This window comes from Pyrgilauda ruficollis, unplaced genomic scaffold, assembly GCF_017590135.1.
Source record: "Pyrgilauda ruficollis isolate IOZ18807 unplaced genomic scaffold, ASM1759013v1 scaffold20, whole genome shotgun sequence".
Taxonomy (NCBI): domain Eukaryota; kingdom Metazoa; phylum Chordata; class Aves; order Passeriformes; family Passeridae; genus Pyrgilauda; species Pyrgilauda ruficollis.
Window position 1 is genome coordinate 3,987,488 of NW_024519207.1, and position 17,670 is coordinate 4,005,157.

General features: G+C 34.7%; 1 protein-coding gene across 3 annotated transcripts in view; it reads right to left on the reverse strand.

Moving 5' to 3' along the window:
- LRCH1 (leucine rich repeats and calponin homology domain containing 1) overlaps positions 1 to 17,670 on the reverse strand; it is a 115,684-nt gene that overhangs the window by 6,494 nt on the left and 91,520 nt on the right. For 2 of the 3 annotated variants that reach the window (XR_005955072.1, XR_005955071.1), the window contains 3 exons: positions 14,462 to 14,599; positions 12,878 to 12,955; positions 5,171 to 5,428 (listed from right to left, as the gene is read on the reverse strand). Coding sequence is in view for 1 of the 3 variants with exons in the window: in XM_041466921.1 (XP_041322855.1) it covers positions 12,878 to 12,955; positions 14,462 to 14,599 (216 nt within the window). In the remaining 2 variants the exon portion in view is untranslated. The remainder of the gene's footprint in view (positions 1 to 5,170; positions 5,429 to 12,877; positions 12,956 to 14,461; positions 14,600 to 17,670) is intronic. The other variant, XM_041466921.1, reaches the window with a different exon arrangement.

Below are 17,670 nucleotides of genomic sequence, written 5' to 3' on the forward strand. Positions count from 1 at the left end.
ATCCACTGCACAAATGAAGAAACGAATATATTTTTACTGCCTTTTTTCTCTAAGGACACAGAGGAACTTAAATTACTTGTTGCAAGCAAACCACCTTCTACAGACACATAGCCATTTTGAATGGATAAAGATGTTTTCAAACTCATAATGAAGCAAAAGAACAAACTCCTCCTGAAGGAAAAAATGTTAAGTGCACAAAAAGGAGGCAGCAGCAGGAGGTTGAATCACAAAGCAGCACAAAGAGACAGTACCACAGATGTACCCACAAACATGCAAGTGTGCATGTGCTTGCCAGAGCAAGCTTCTAATCCTGGAACAAAATGTCTGATTTAGGATAGAAGAAAGTCAGGAATACACAATGACACTAATCCCTCAAGAATACGTGACACACTTCACATACATATCTATTTTTATTCAACACTAGATGACTTCAAAGACAAGACAACTGTTTGAATTAGTTTATGGCAGGGCAAGCAGCTTGGCATACTTCAGATACAGTAAGTATTTATAAAAAAGACATTGCTGCCATAATATCAGACTGGTAAGTGGTAAAATAACCACATCATGATAAGAGCAAGGCCCAACTGTCTGTATTTGTTAGTAAAAACACAGAGGAATGGGATCCCATGATTCAGCAAGAGCCTTTCTCTTCCTTCCTTGTATTTGTAGAATGTGAGATTTCAGATCTACATATGCCCATCATTTCATGTTTGAAGCCAACTATTTTGAAGAGGGAAATCGATAAAAGAAACTTCAGGGCATTACAATTAAGCAAACTTATATCCAATATACTCAATCTTTGCATTTTTAGGACAAAATCAATTTTCTTTTTAAGGTCAGAAAAGAAAGCCATAGCAAGTATTTACTTTTTCATGTATCTAAGGCAATTTAAAATTATGTCCTTTTATATTTTTTTTTCCTTTTCCACTATTACTGTTGATGTTTGTATATGCCCAGATGCCCTGAACTACCATTTCAAGTAAAAATGAAGAGAGATATAAAAAAGCACAGTAATTCAGGCTATACTGCAGCTGCAAAATCATGTATTTGGAGTCACAGCCAGTTAGACATCTAGATAGGTGCATCTTCTGCACATTCAGTAGATTGGAAATATTTGCAAAACTGTAATTGCCAATGATGGGCTTTGGATTCTTCAATAAATTGTGACATTGAGCCAGAAAGTTTAAAAGTAGACCACATATTTTACAAAATCCTCACAGTTTTATTCTAACAAGCTTAGAAAACTGTGACCTGAAACTTCACGGAACAAAAATCTTAATAAGGACAAGACACACACGAAACAGACACAGTCTTACAAGGGAAATACCAATTATATCATAAAGTTACATATTAAATTCTGAGAAAGTGATGAGTGGTTTGTATCATCAAAGCAGAATATGTCATTACATTACAGTATTTTTCTGCTGCTCTTTCTGCATAATACAGTAGTTGTTCTAAAAATTAAGGAAATGGCAAAGATTCACAAAACCAGCTGTACCTTTTTTTTTTTCCTAACTTGCATGTATGACTGGGATTTTGGTTTTGTTTTTTTTTGTAACAAGAGAAAAATTTTTGTGAAAAACAATGACATGGCAATTCTTTGGCAACTTATTAATGTATACCGAGTAGAAAACCCTATTGAATACTTGCTCACATCTAATTCAGTCCTCATTCACATAAAGTTCAACTTTCAGAATACTTATTAGGAGCACAATGGGATCTATACACAGTTTTCAGCTATAAAAACTTGTAAATATACAAAAGGCACTTGAAGGACTACTACACTGCATTACACTGCACTTGAAAATATTTATTTTTTCTGTATCAAGGAAAAAGAAAGCCAAATCCTCACATCAAAATGCCACTTGTGACCCAGTGCAAACACATTTTGCCTGCAAGAATATCCCCTACAAGCTGTATTTATTATTTTATTGCAGTATGGCTGAGATGACCTCCACAGGACATGAGAGTATGATGGGCACAGTACAAATTGGAAACCCATTTATTAGGATATCATGGTTTGAAAATCTCTGACAATCACTGCAATGCAAAAAAATGAATGGGTAAAGAAACAGAGGAGCTAATATAATTAATGTTATTAATGAATATGGGGTGAACTATAGTGCACTTTTTTATTTTTTTAACTCAAGGCAATCAACTTATGTGACTGGCTATGAGAAGCAAGTACCAATTATATCTAACTGGACATCTCAATATTGACATCTCCCCAAAGGTGAGGAACCATCAGAGAGTTGAACTGTTTGGTGCACAAGTACTAAAGCCACAGAACAGCAGCACAGAAGTGGGACTCTTGAATTTAGCAAAGAACCCATTAAAGTATATTAATGCTGGTTTAGTTTCCAGTTCCCCATTTAGTGTAAGAATTACTGACTTCAGAGATGGAAAGACAGATATTTTTCATATTTGCATTATGTTTGAAATAGATTTTGAGAAACTTTATTCAGACTTAGAAAATGTAAGGGTAATTTCACTACTTCTTTCCCTGTAAGATTTATAGATATTTGGAAGTGTAATCAAGATCAACCCCCAAAAAATACCAAACTGGATAAGTTTCATGTATGGCAGCACAGCTGTGCTTGTCATGAACCAAGTATGTTTGGTGTTTTCACCATCTGTTTCAAGATGGCTTCACCGTCTCTAACTACCAGAAACTGCACACAATACTACACTTTAAATACCAGATATTGTCATAGCTGAGAACACACAGAAAATGGTCCCTAAGTGATGACTCTGTTTGCACGGTAAGCATATACAAAGTTAGGACTTCGGTCAAGTTTGAGAGTTAAGTGTCACTGTGACTGGGGGATGTTCACTTGCTCTACACTGGCACAACAGTAGTTCAGTTCTACTCTGATAAAGCATTCAAACCACTGAAGACATGAACTTCCATTTCTGCACACTGAAAATGCAAAACACACTGATTACTCCTCTTACCGCCCTCCAAACTATTGGATACAGTGGATAATCAGACATGCTATTAGACAAAGACACAGATGTATATTATAGGATGGTAGCAAAACCCTTCTCCACACGATTTTCTAATTTGAAAAGATGTACTCATACCTGTAGTTCAGCACTACGTAAAGAGGGCACAACACAAACCATTGACAGGAGACCTGTTTACCACTTATGGGAGCAATAACAAAATCCCAACCCTATAGAAGACATCATTTCTGTCTCAAATGCCAACACTGGATAACAAACAAACATATTAGTAGATTCTGAACTGATTCAAGCCATATATTACTCAGTTTCATCAGAAAAGCAAAATAATTAGAACAAGACAACAAAAAAATCAAAATAAAGATCTGTTCAAAGTGGAAACTTAAATGTCAAGCTGTGATTGAATAAACAAGTGTCTGGTGTTGGAATTGCTGAAATTAGGCACACAGAGGACACACCTGTGCAGGATGAGGGCACAAGTCTACAGCTACATACCAAATAAAAAGCTTAGATGCACTCACTGAACTCTCGCTTTGCTGCAGATGACACTCTTTAGCAATGAAGTTGCTATATGTATGCACTGGAAGGTGGCAGACACCAAACTCTTTAAAAATTTTGATTTATCCCTCATCGGAAATTAATTTTTCCATTGTAAAATATGTACCTAATAATACAATTACTACTTTTTATGTATATCTGTCTATATATATGTATCTATCTATCTATCTATCTATATATATATATGTATAAATCTGTATCTATATAGTTAAGCCACAGAAACCAGGAATAGAACTGCATTTAAAAGGTTTTAAATAAAATTGTACAAGTATCTGTGGAGTGGCGATATTTAGAGCAGTATTAAATAATAACTGTATGGCCAGAATAATCAGTAACTTACAAACTCTTATCCTAGTTACACTCTAAAAGTCTATACCTTATTTTATTATATACTAGATGGGGGGAAATGAATGCATGTATTTCCAAGACAAAAAACTGAGGTCCTTTGGTTAGCTAGTCCGAGTTACAAATTTAGACAACAGCATCTAGGCCAATATTGCAATGTTGATATAGGCTTATACTCAAGGGTTTGTATTTTTCAATCAATTTTCATTTGTATCTTTCATGTCAATAAGGAGAAAACCCAAAACTTATCTAATTTTAACTTTAGAGTAGATGAACAGAACCCAGAACTGGAAGGCAAATGGAAGTCATCAGTCCAGCAGTCTAACCAGAGGCGGAGTTCAAACATACCAAAATAGTTCCTGCCTAATGTATGTCTAAACTGCTCTTTAAAACTTCCTAGGATGGAAAAACTAGAGTCTTGCCAGAGAATCTGTTTTCCTAGCTACATTGTCTTTGCTCCACACAAACAAACAAATGAACAAACAGTATCTGCATTTGCACAGGTGATGAAACAGAGAAGATAATGATGGGACTTGTTCGATGCCACACTAAAGAATGGCAGGTAAAGGAATCTAATAGTTTATTCCCAAACTGTGTCACTGTACTGCATGACCTTCATCCAGAAACATTCTGAAGTCCCTTGGATTCTACTGCTTGCTTAGAACCACGGCTAATTTACAGTCACCTTTGGGATCTAACGTAGCAAGTGTTTAAAAGGAGTCCAACACTGTTTTGTGTTACAGAAGAAAAAGATTATTCTACCATAGGAAAACATAACTACTCCAGTATGGAATTTAATCAGAACATAATCTTTCAAGTTACAGTGCTCTTGTTAATATATAAGACTTAAAAAAAATCACAGTAATTTGAAAGATCGTTCTCTAAGTGCTGTTAACACAGTATGCGCAGAGATAATTGGCACCCACTCGGAAAATACTATCACCTGCTGGAAGTGCCACCTGAAGCTGCTTTAGTATCTGCAGCATTCTTGGATTTTCACAAAAAAGTAAGAGGCTCAGCTCTATTTAGCTTGTGATACACATCTAGCCTACACCCAAATATGGAATAAGAGGAGCTTCACTGCTTTAACACATTTAGTGAGTAGTCTAGGCAACATGAAAGAAAAGCTATAAATAAGAGATACATAAGTACTTAAACTACAGCTAGGGGGGAGAGAAGACATAGGACTTGCCTTCAAGATGCTACTCCTCTCTTCTAGTTCAAGAGATTAATAAAGATAGTACAAGGAAGGGAAGCAAGGGAAAGGGAGAAGTTTGAAAGGCAAAGGAAGGAAATTAAGTACCTGTAATTTTTCAGAGACAAAGCAGAAAGTTTGTGCGCACATGCGAACAGGTTATGCTGTTAGCAAATTCCAGTGATAAGTTATATACATCAAGACTATAAAAAGTATATGGAAAAGACAAAAGCCTATTAGATCCCAGGAGCGAAAAGTAGAAGTTGATTGTGGGGGTTTCTCCCCGAGGGCGAGCAGAGTGTCAACAGTCTTTCGAATGTGACGAATATCCGACTGCAGGATGTCATACGGAGAGCAGAGGTCAGCCTATCCCGAAGGGCAGCCATTAGAACAGAAAAAGAGTGCAAAAAATTAAAAATACAAAAATAGAGATATTGATAAATAAATTATCACAATATTCTAGCATAAACATGTAGGAATAGTTTCTTCCTAGTATTGCCTTAGTCACTAGACATCCCAGCTTTTTTTATTTCCTCTCAATACTGAGGCTATCATATAACATTAGAATGTTAAGACAGAAGAGCTCAAGCCTTCTAATCCTTCCAAAATTGTGTCCAAGTTCACAAGGGTGAGGAAGAGCTTGTGATTTGCTCGTTTAAATGGGGTCTGCACACCTTTGTCCATCTGGTCCTTAGTCAAATGCTTAAATGGAACCAACAGAAAAAACTAACTTAAAACAGCAAACAGTGGGTTAGAAAGCTGTTAAAAGCACAAGCAGCAGCAATATGAAGTCTAAAGAAAAAGTACTTACAGAAATCATTAGAAGTATGCAAAATTCTCTAATATAATAATCTAAAACTTGGTATTAAAATATCACCTCAAATGATACCCAGGGATAGAAACTCAAAAAAGGCATTGTAGCACTAACTATATTCAGTTTTAATAAGGTTTCTAAACTGAAGCATTGGACACTAAATTTCTTATGCAGCATTTTTTAAATTATTAGCAGGTTAGATTCCCATACCTTTTTTGGAAAGTATCAATGACTTGATGTGGCAACTTTCTCTGAACTAGGTAAACAATATGAAGGGCAATATGCAATAGCACCAATATATTCACACCATTTTTAACATTTAAAACAAACCAAGCAACACTAGTACTTTCAAAATGCAATCTAAGATATACCATTTTACATTGTAAATAAGGCCTTACTGAGATAATGAATACTTACTGAACAAAATTATATGCAGTAAGTTTGAAAGAACACTGCTCCTGTGGAAGCTTTTTAGTCTCACCTCCTTAATGAACTGACAGTACAACAAATATACCAAGACATGGAAGTTCAATGTCTGTTTTCTGTTAGTGCAGTTTCAAGCTCCAGTTTGAAACAAATTAAACTTGAAAATACTTAAAATGTCTTTCTATACTGAAAAGTGGCTAGTGAAACTGGAAGTCAAAACTGTCATTCATACACAAATTAAACAGTGACACTTTTTTTTTCCTTTTTTGTTTTATTTTAGCTTACCATGAGTGGTTCTAGCTTTACCAGGAGTCAAAAGCTGCAATATTTTGTTACTTAGACCAGCAGATACAGAGCAGGGAACCAACCTGCCTAGCAACAGCACTTTTTTTGCAGTCCTTTTTCCGAATTTTTTAACTCAAAACTCTAATGTGATAATAAACTTTAGAGCAATTCTGTTATTCTTTAGAGTATGAAAACTCACAGACAGCACAAAACATGCTGATCTTGTTTAAAAATGGGATAGATTTAGTACTGTATTTGAGAACACCTACATCCACAAGCTGCTTACCACAGAAACAAGTTTTAGTGCAAACTATTTGTGACTACCAACTACATAATATATTGAATTTATACCAAAGACACCAATAAACTCAGTAAATGGTGGATTAATTTTGGAACAACATCCAAGACTCAATTCCTACTTACTGTAAATACATACCAAAAGTAAATATCTAAGATACATTCAACTTATACTTTAAAAACAAAATGCCAGACCTTTATAACAAGGACTTTTTAAAATTTTTATCTAAAAAACCCCAAAACAATGCCAACAGCCCCTACCACAGTCAAATGAAGAAGGGAGTAATTTCAGACTTTAGAGACTGAGAGCTGGTAGTTGACTTTTTTACAGATACTGATAAAGTTGCTAATCCAAGATTGACATCCTAAGCAGCATAAGGAGAAGCCAAAGCATACAAAAACAGCCAACACATGCAAAAGAAACTTTCTACAGAAACTGCCATGATGTGTTTTAGTTAAATTCAGTGAAGCTTGGGAAAGCCTTAGGAATATCTATTTTTATGTGTTCTGTGATGATGGATAACTTGGTATTATATTCACACCTTATAATGTAAAATATTTATATTTGATGTATTTTAGGTTTCTGTAATGCAACTGTAGATGAAAAATATATATGTTTTCTAAAACAGTAGAAGTATTTCCACTTATTGCACTGATATTGTGCAATAAAAATACAAAACTAAAACATGACATCATGAAATAGTGAAAAAGCACATGACCTCCATAAAAGTTATCACCCATCCACCCATCTATGACAAACACTGCCCCTCTCATTCAGGGGACTGAAATTATTGCTAGTAAGAATGACAAAGATACACCTATTTAATAATTACATTTACGGACTCACATGTTACATCTATGAAGCTGTATGATTAAATCATAGAGCTGTCAATCATGCACACACAATAAACACAGTAAGACAGAAATGCAACAGCAAAAGTATAATCAGCTGTTTGTGTGCACAAACCACCCTCATTCTGCATGCCCCTGCAGTGACTGAAAACAGAGAGCATTTCAGAACTGACCTCCTCGGATTTACACTCTGGTATAAAAAGTCAAAAGTTTGCAGAAGTGCATTGAAGAAAGAAATCTATAGTGCATATGCACTATACCAAAACATAAATGAAAGTAACCTCAGAATTCTGCTTTCAGGGCTGTAATCGAGAGTGTATTGAACCACTTAACTCCATACCGTAGGCCAAACAGTATCCATTACAGAGTCCGGAGGGAAAAGGTGGAGAAATGAGTCATACCTGTCATACAACTTACTGCAACTCCATGGATATCTCATGATGAAACTATGGAGAAGTAACTGATTATGTGAAGTGATTACAAAACAAGCATAAGTGGCAATGATAATATACCCTTGCATTAAACTGCAAAACATGATTACCAGTTGAACAACTAAGAGGTGGAGAGAAGGTAAAACACTTCACAGTCACTGCTTGGCTGCCTCCTTTACTTTGTTTTGTTACTTTTAGAATACAAAAGCCTCCTGTTTTGTTTTCTTTATTATTGTTTTACTTAATTTGCAATTCCTACACTAACTCAAGTCACACTGATTTTTAGAATAATCCTGTCTGACATTGCCACATAGTGGATCTCAGTATCAGAGGAGAGGCTGATACACAGTATTAGGTCCCATCTGCAGGACTCTGAAGTCACTCAGAAGGGGCACAGATAAACCTTTCATAGTCTGCATCTTTGTACGATGATATGAGATCCAAAAAGCCATTCTTTATCATCATCCTCTTTTTTGCTCAATATGTTTACACAATGTAAATGACTGAAAATTTAAGAGATATGGCTGAAATGTCCCATTCCTTCCCAAGGTATTATTTGTCACACTAAATCATGCTGCATGACTGCTGATGTGCTGGAACACAGACACTGGAACGTTTGGCTGTGAAAGATTTAATTTTATCACTACCTTTTACAAACAGAAATTACCATTCTAATAGTAATCATGATAACTTCAGTCTATCCTTTTTTTTTAAACTTCATGACAATCAATACAGTATGTTATGTGGGGAAAGTCTTTCTTTTCTTTTTCAAAAGATAAATTCTATTTCTCTGATCTGACCCCATAAAGGGTCAAAATATGTTCAAGTGCCTAAATTATTAAGAGATTACATTAGTGTAAGCTGAATACCATAAAAATTAATTCCTGTCTTTGTATAAATCTATTTTCACAGACATTGAAAAGATTTAATTTTCTTTTTCAAAAAATGCCTAGAAGATCCTACTTCTGGTACCCCTTATTTGTTCATAACTGAGAACCAGAAAAAATGCAGACCGAAACTTGTAACTTTTGTCTTTCAAACATATTGCATATACAGCTTTGTTTTGGTCTAAATCTTACTTATAGTAAAGTAACATTCAACCCACCACAAATCAATTATTTTTGACTTTTGAAAGGAGTAGTACAGGTTAACACTACTGAAATTGCATAATACCCTGTAATATGGATTACAGGAGTAACAGCTACCAAGAATAAAAACCTCAAGTTAAATTAACTTATTAATTTTCAGGTTGAAATAGGAAAGCCTACGTCCTTGCTCCCAGTATGAATACTAATTTGGCAATGACAAGTTGAAGAAATCTGCATTAATATTTTTGCCTTTATTTACATATATTGTTACTAGTTTCTGAAAGAGCAGTTGTAAATACAATACTTCCATAAATTCACATACAAGGTAATATGATGATAATTCACTCTTCTGACAATTTTTAATATCTCTGGCATGAGATGTCACTAGGAAGAGTAAAACCGCGATAGAACCATTACATTTGACTCTTTGGGGGGCCACACTTCCACGCAAAAGAGAAGTAAAAAATCCAGCTTTATTTTTCAAACCCACAAAGTATGAAAGAGTGGGTGCAACACGGATGAACTGAGTAAGCAGTTAGGGTGGTATTATTGGTGGGTTCATGTGACATTAACAATGTAAATCCAGTGAATGGCACTGAAAAATGCAGCAGGACCTCAGCCCTGCTGATGTAAATTAGGTAATTTGATGGATTTTAGCTAACAGTGTAAAATAAAGTATTCTTTAGCAATTTTCTAAGAGACAAAGATTGAACCTTTTTCTTATACAACTCCTGAGGGGCACAGCACACATTTTCTGAATCTTCATGCTTTCAGATACTTACCTGCCAACATCCCTTTCTCACATTAAACAGAAAACTTGCTTTGTCTCAAAAAGTGATTTAAGAGGTTCACTGATAAAGTGCTACAGCAAAGCCTAGTGGCAAAACTGGACACAACTTCATTGTTCTGCAATTCTCACGCTTTTGACAGCCTCCTGCTGCAGCCAGAACATTGCTATTTAGTTTCTTATTAAGGGTCAGACCTCAAACCTCCCTTTTGGCCCGTGATCCAGCGCATTCCTTCAGCACGCAATCAGAAGCATCATGTGGCTGTTAACAGAAATCGATTTCTATGTGTCCCCCACTGTATTGTAATTCTCACCTGGCAGGTAATTGCTTTCAGAGTCTTCTACATACCAGTCATTATAAAGAGACACTGATGTTCCTCAATTTTGTCATTTAGATAGCAGCTGCATTGTTCTACATTTGTATGAAATTTCCCAGGATCATTTTGGGAAAGTAATTTTGATCCAAAAATTGAATGCTGAAAACCACAGAAGTAAGAGACCATGCACATCAGCACAACAGAGCAATTACTTAGCTATTTTCTTATTTTCATTTTACATGACTAAACAGGAAATTTTTCCAAACCTGTGGAGTTCAAGAAACAGCATGTACTCTATTCCTTAAATAACTGAAAACAAACCAACACAAATTATGACCATTTAAAATCCTTTCCAAACCCATGCAGCAGAATTTCAAGTCAATTCTCAAGAACTAGACATAGGCTTAAGTACCACAGAAAAGCCCAATACCTACAGGTATGTAAGGACCCAAAAGTAGAACCCATCACTTTCCCACATAAGGTGCTTGTTTTAGAAAAGAAGCCATTCACTGCACTCCTTTTCCTGCTTTCCCCAGAGATAGTTAGGCACTGCACAGCTCATCAATCTGAAGCAGCATGAGCACGCCATCTGTAGTTCTTTAAAAACTTTGACAGCTGACTGTCACACTCACTATTACACAACTTTGTATTCCTAATCCATGTCCCTGCAACACACAGCGAAGTTCTAGCATCTACCAGCTAGTTTCACAATGTGATGTGTTTTCACAAAATATAGCAAATTTTGCAAATTACCGATGGCTAATCAAACAGAATATGCTCAGAGTTCTTAAAAGCTACTGTAAGTTTACAATTGCAAGCAATTCATTTAATGTTTAAGTGAATGAGTTTTCCCCTCAAAAGAAGCTAATGCTTATTTAGATACACAAAGATGGTTAGATTAGCAATCAGACTCGTAAGATGTGGCTTTGTGCCCAAGCCTCCATGCAACTCTTCAGCAAATAAACTTTAATATTTTTTTTTTAAATCCTAAAGAATTCAATAGTAATTTTGATGAAAGGATTAAAAAGGAGGGGTAATAAATGTATCAAAAATATTTCTCCAGAGAGCTTTACTTATAGAAATCCAAAATCAAAAAGAATGAAAGACTTCTGAAAGATCTCACAATATCAATAAAAACAGATCTTCACGTTTTCTTTCCCAAAAGGCTACAGCCAGGAAAATCTGATCTGTATTCTACTCACTAATAATTTATGATGCATCAGAAGAATGATGAGGCGGCTTAACAAATACTCCATGTCTAGAAGACCACAACAATGACATTTTCATCTTCTTGGAAGTGAAATTTTACCTTTAATATTAAATCATTCTGACATAATAAATTACATAACTACAAGAACTAAATGAACCATTACAGCTTCAGAGACCCAGCCATTACACTGAATTGTCAAATTAAATTTATGATGAACCATTCATTGGAACTGTAAGAAAGTCTCCCCCTCAAAAGTCCTACAAATAGCAAAAATGATCTGTCACTTTTGCTGTCCTCCAAATCAAGTGCTAAAATATAGATAAAACAAAGAATTGAAACTAGAATTTTTTCCCAATGTGAAATCTTGCATTACCATCTGCTCTCCAAGGGGATGGTGATGTAAAGATATTTTGTGTGATTTCCATTTCAGCATTCTTGAAACAGATGAAAAAGAACTCAGCCTTCATTATACTGTCATATGTAGGCACCAGTGAAGATACATAATGCAGTTCTCCTGTGTTCAGTTTAAAAGACCTTATATAACACTTTACCTTCTTTTGAGGGTCACGTATTTGAAATTTAACCTTTCCTTAATAGGTTCTTATAAACCATAAGGGAGTCTTTGAAATAATCCCAATGCAACTGCAGTATTCATTACATTAGTTATGAAGATGAGAATAAATTACATGATGAGTAATACCATTCTTAAATGAAAATCAGAAAACACCAAGCACTGCAATTTCCGTTTCCAACTACTTAGAACTACATGACAGAATCTTACACATATGTGCTTTCCAAACTTCACATACAATGCTTTTCTTCAAATCACTGCAGAAATATTTCAATACAAGAGATGAGGCTGTTATTAGTCACCAATGCATAGAGTAGTTAACATTGTAAAAAATGGAAATGTTGCAAAAAAGAAAAAATTAAAAAGGATGAAGTTCATATTCTAAAAGAAAAAGGTAAAAATGCAGTTATGTTGTGCAATGAAAAAAAATTAGCAAGCTTTTGGCTACTTATATAATACATTATCATAATTCCTTATTTATTTTCCATAGCAAAAAAAGAGGTATTAGAGATAATAGCGAATTATTCTTTTGAGACAACACCTGCAATTTTTAAGTACTATGAAATAAGCCATTTAAATTCACCAAAGTAGTAATAAATCACATTATTTAGCTCAGTTTTTAATTCTGTGTCTTTATTGCTAAAAACCTGTAGTTCATAAAATTATCCTTCAGCTTTCATGTAATTAATGCCTTTCCATTTTTGAACATCTAGAAATTACGGACTTAATTAAATTACCTCTGGTATTCCCAGTTTTCTACACGCATCCAAAAAGTTTTCCACGTTTCTCCTGCATTTGGCCATGCTAAGTTTAGGCTGTAGAACAGAAAAAAAAATCATCTATGGCACAAGAAGTCAGGAAGAACAGACTTAACTGTAATTAAGAGGCTCACACCTTTTAAATTGTTTATGTACTTACAAATTTATACTAGCTATACACAATATTAACATCTCCGGAGAATCAATGCTGAATAATCAGGTTCCTATTTCTTTAGAATCTCAAACATTTCTACAATTTGTCTCACTATGGACTATTCACCAAATACTTACAGAAGTATCATGTTACTGAAAATAAAAACCAAAAGCTAAACTCCTCACTATTTTATTTTCTCAATATCAGATGTGAAACAACTGTAATTCCTGAATATTCACTTAAACCAAGAATTCACTGTAGTAGCAAGGAATTCAAAGAACTAATTTTCCAGGCTAAACTAATTTGAAGGCTGTTTCAAGGAAGAGAAAATCAATATAAAGTTGAAACAAAATTTTAAAAAAATTAAAACATGTGCATTTTGTTACAGAAAACACCAGAAGATATTTATTTTATAAATCAGCATGAGAAGTTTCTTTTTCTTGAAATTTGAAGAATTTCAAGTTTGCATGTTTTGGCAATATCATATTTTTACCAAAGATAGAAATTATTTTAAGTCAAGGAACAGCAAAAGAAATTCCACTGGAGTATCTGAAAAAATATCTTTTTCTTAAATCTGGCTTCTTGAAAATTCTTACAGATTGCCTCCAAAATTCAGCACTGTATTCGCAGAATCAACTATTAGGGTGTACATGGCAAACTTTTACCAAACTGTACATTAAAAAGAAAAAAGGCAAATAGTCTGAAAACACACAAAACCTCTTGAGAACCAGACTGTTACCAGAAACCTGCAACAATGATCTATTCAAGAAATAAACAGAGAAAACACAATGGTGTTTTCTTAAGTTTTAAGAAGTGCACACAGTTTATGTCCTGTAATCTTCAGGTCCTTAGATTTAGGTAAGCCAATATTAAATCACGACAGTGCAAGTTTCTGTTCTGTCTGCATGTAAAAGGAATCACCTCTATATATAACCCAACAGGACAAATATACTAATAACTGTTTTAAGTGCTTTAGTAGCATGACATCTGCTAAGCCATATACTGCTGAAGCCAACCTCATTTTTTTTCCAATCAACAGAGGACAGGCTAGTTTTCTTTTTTAAGGGGGTACTACAATGAAAACTTGTAATCAAAGCATTTCATACTGTTCTGAACAGAAATGCCATTATGAAAATACCTGATCTTGTTGCTAGATCAGGGACAAGGCAGGATAATTTTGTTCATTTATAAATGTCCTTGTATATATACACACATATATCCAGACAATATATATAAATGTATCATATATAAAAGTTAATGGACATTCGCATTTGCTGTTGTATAAATGTTGCCCTGAACAGCAAAGATCTTTCACTGAACAATAACATGGTTTATGTACCCAAATATCATTTGGGACTGAAACAGTAATCAGTAAAACATTTCAGTGCAGCAAGAAACATGCAACTTACTACTGCTGGTGAGGGTACATGAATGCTCCCGACAGACCGAGGGCGAACGTGATTGACTAAATGGCACAGAACGACACCATCCATCAGAGCCGAGCCCAGGTCTTCGGGCAAACAGATCTTTAGTCTCGTTTCTATGTTCTGCAAAGGAACAATGCAGGCACACTCTGACACAGAAATGCATGAATGGGACAAAAAGGGAATAAATACTCTCATCTCCTATGCTGTAAGCACATAGCCAGGTTTGGAGTTTTTACTACCAAAAAATGACAATTCCTTTATATAACTAATTCTTTAGAAACTAAACCACAACCTCCTTTATGCCGGTCACTCAACTACACAAACTTCCTTAAATGAACTCAACACTGCAATGCTGCTGCCACAATATGCAACTATTTTTATACAGAGAGGTATAAAAACACAACTTCATGCAATTAGTCATGTGACTGAACTGCATGTGACTCCTTCCTTTTACCATTCCCTCAAGTCTTCTACTTATCCATCTTAAATTTTCTTTATCAGCAGAAAATTGAAACAGAACTACATTGTGTTAATGACTGAACAAGCAGAGAATAAAAGACATAGTAGCCTTAAAATTACTCAGGAAGCTTTAGAGTAATCAGAAAAATAGGTAAGAGAAAGCAAAACATTCAGATGTAAAAGAGAAATTCTGGATAGACGTTAAGAAAAACGGAAGTCTCAAAAAACAGAATTTGATATTGCAAAATAAAATACTTTTGAAAATACTTCAGTATAAAAAAAACCCCAAACCAAATAGATTGTTATATATGATGAGTTTCCTGAACTGTGCACCAATCTTGAAAACATTCCAACTCTACACTTACAGATAATTACTCCCCAATATCTTCAAACAGATATTTCTTGAACCTCTAAATGTCATTACTCTCTATTAATATCTTACCTCAACCTATATTGGTTGAATATGAAAATCTATTAATAGATAATTCCTTTTAGAATAAAGGAAGTAGGTTGGAAGAGATTTTTTGGAGGTCACAGTCTAACAAATGTGAAGTGACACCAGAGCTCTGGTTAGTTAAGTTTTGGATATCTGCAAGGACAGAGAGCCCTCAAAATCTCCAAGCAACTTTATTCAGTGTTTCACTGCCCATATGGCAAAGAATTTTCTCCTTGTAACTATTTGAAATGTCTTTCTCTGCAATTTATGCCACTGTTTTTCATGGGTTCACTGTAAATCTTTGAAAAGCCTGGCTTTACACCTTCTCTTTTACTACCTTTCAGGCAGCTGAAGACAGTCACATGATATTCTCAGCACTCTAAAGCAAGAAATCTAATCTAAAGAAATCTAGCTCTTCAGTTCTTCCTCATACATCCTTTATTTGGGTGGCCTCACCATAAAATAGCCTCCACTGAAGCACTCTGGGGTATCATTGTATTTTCCCATTTTTTTCTTTTACTAGACACACTACTCAAGTAGTTGCATGCAGGCTTCACAACTGCAAACAAGTGAGTGCATCATGTTCACTAATACAATGTTTCATTTTCACCTTGGTTTAATTCACAAATCAGAAAACATTTTTAGTAAATAAGTACATAGAAGAATACACTTTGAGACTGTTTTTCCAAAACCTGTTACAAAAAGATTATATAAAGTTAATGAAATAAAAATGTATTTGTTAGAACACTAATTTGTCTGCTGGGAGACAGCGTAGACTAGGGTATGCTTTTTATAGGAGCACAGTGCATCAACAATACCAACTCAAGGCCATTTCATGCTGGAGTTCATAGCTCTGTGGAATCTCACTACATGCTAACTTACTATTAAACGGTTCAAAAGCAAAATTGACTAATATATGTATTTATTGAATAAAGTACAAACTTAATGATTTATAAGTTCTGGGCTATTTTCTTGTGCAGTACATAATCAAAATGCTCTGGTGGTAACTAATGCCACTAAAGGACCCAGTATATCTAAATAAGTTTTATTAATTTGAAAATCTCACTTTGTGTTTTCAAACATGGTCAGTCTTCTAGCTCATTGACTTGTAATCAAACTTCTCACAAGAAACAAAATAATTTGCATTCCAGGACATGATATTTCAGGGTGAGAGCTAAGAAGGATAGTGAGTGGAGCTAAAATGTAACACATTAAAGCAGCACTACTGGTAATACCTAATACTGTGTAGAGACATCCTTATTACTTCTCCACAATCACGCCTGACACAGTGTTCTGACCTTGTTCTACTCTTCATTGTGAGGATTAATTCAACTAATGCACAAGGCAAGAATCTTGTGGAAATTATCTATGATCATTTTTAGGAATTTGGGGACTTGCTATATACTTCTGGTAACCCTTCTTCTTTAACTCATTCAAAGAAATGTTAAAAAGCTGCATTCATGCTGCTGAACAGACTAGGGTCAGAATAACCACCAGCTACTGCAGTTTATTACTGCTACTTCCCCATTACTGCATTTTCTTCCCCACTGCCAATATGTCTGTCTCATCTAATTCCTGCATCTTGTCCTTTTGGCATCATTCAGGTTTAGAATTGATAATACACTACATTCTATCAACTATGTCAAATCTTTAACAGATCTTAAGACCTGTCCTACTAAAAAAAAAAAAAAAAAAGAAAAAGAAAAAAAAAGGAAAAATCAGAAAATCAGCAGGGCAAAGTTAGGTTATTTCATACTTAGAACAGGTGAGTGCCTGAGGTAAGACAATGCAAATCCAGAAGTCCACATAGTTCTACATTAAAAATCCCACCTTTAAACACTATTTGGTAAAGAGAAGAACACTGTTGCTTTAAAATTAAATAATAGAAGATATGTTATTTAAAACAAACTGATCATTTTTCAATTAGCCGTTCCATGAATCTAATGAGGTAAAAACAAATAATCTTGTAATTCAGATGAGAATTGAAAATCACTTATCACTATCAGGATTTGCAGTTATGTTAACATCTTTCTCTCTGTCCTGTTAATGGGACGTACCTGGAAACCTTGACAGGTTCAGGCTTGTGACATTCCTCACAGCAAAGGTTGTCATCTCTTTTTTGTCAACACAACCAGGTGTCACACAAACACTGCTACGCAGGTATTAGTTGTGTAACACAAATCCTATGCACCAATTTTTCCATCAGGTTCTAGCTCTTACATTCAAGACAATATATCAGGAAACCACCTTCTGTATTCAGATTTTCCACTGATGAAATACTGATTTAATTTCTAAG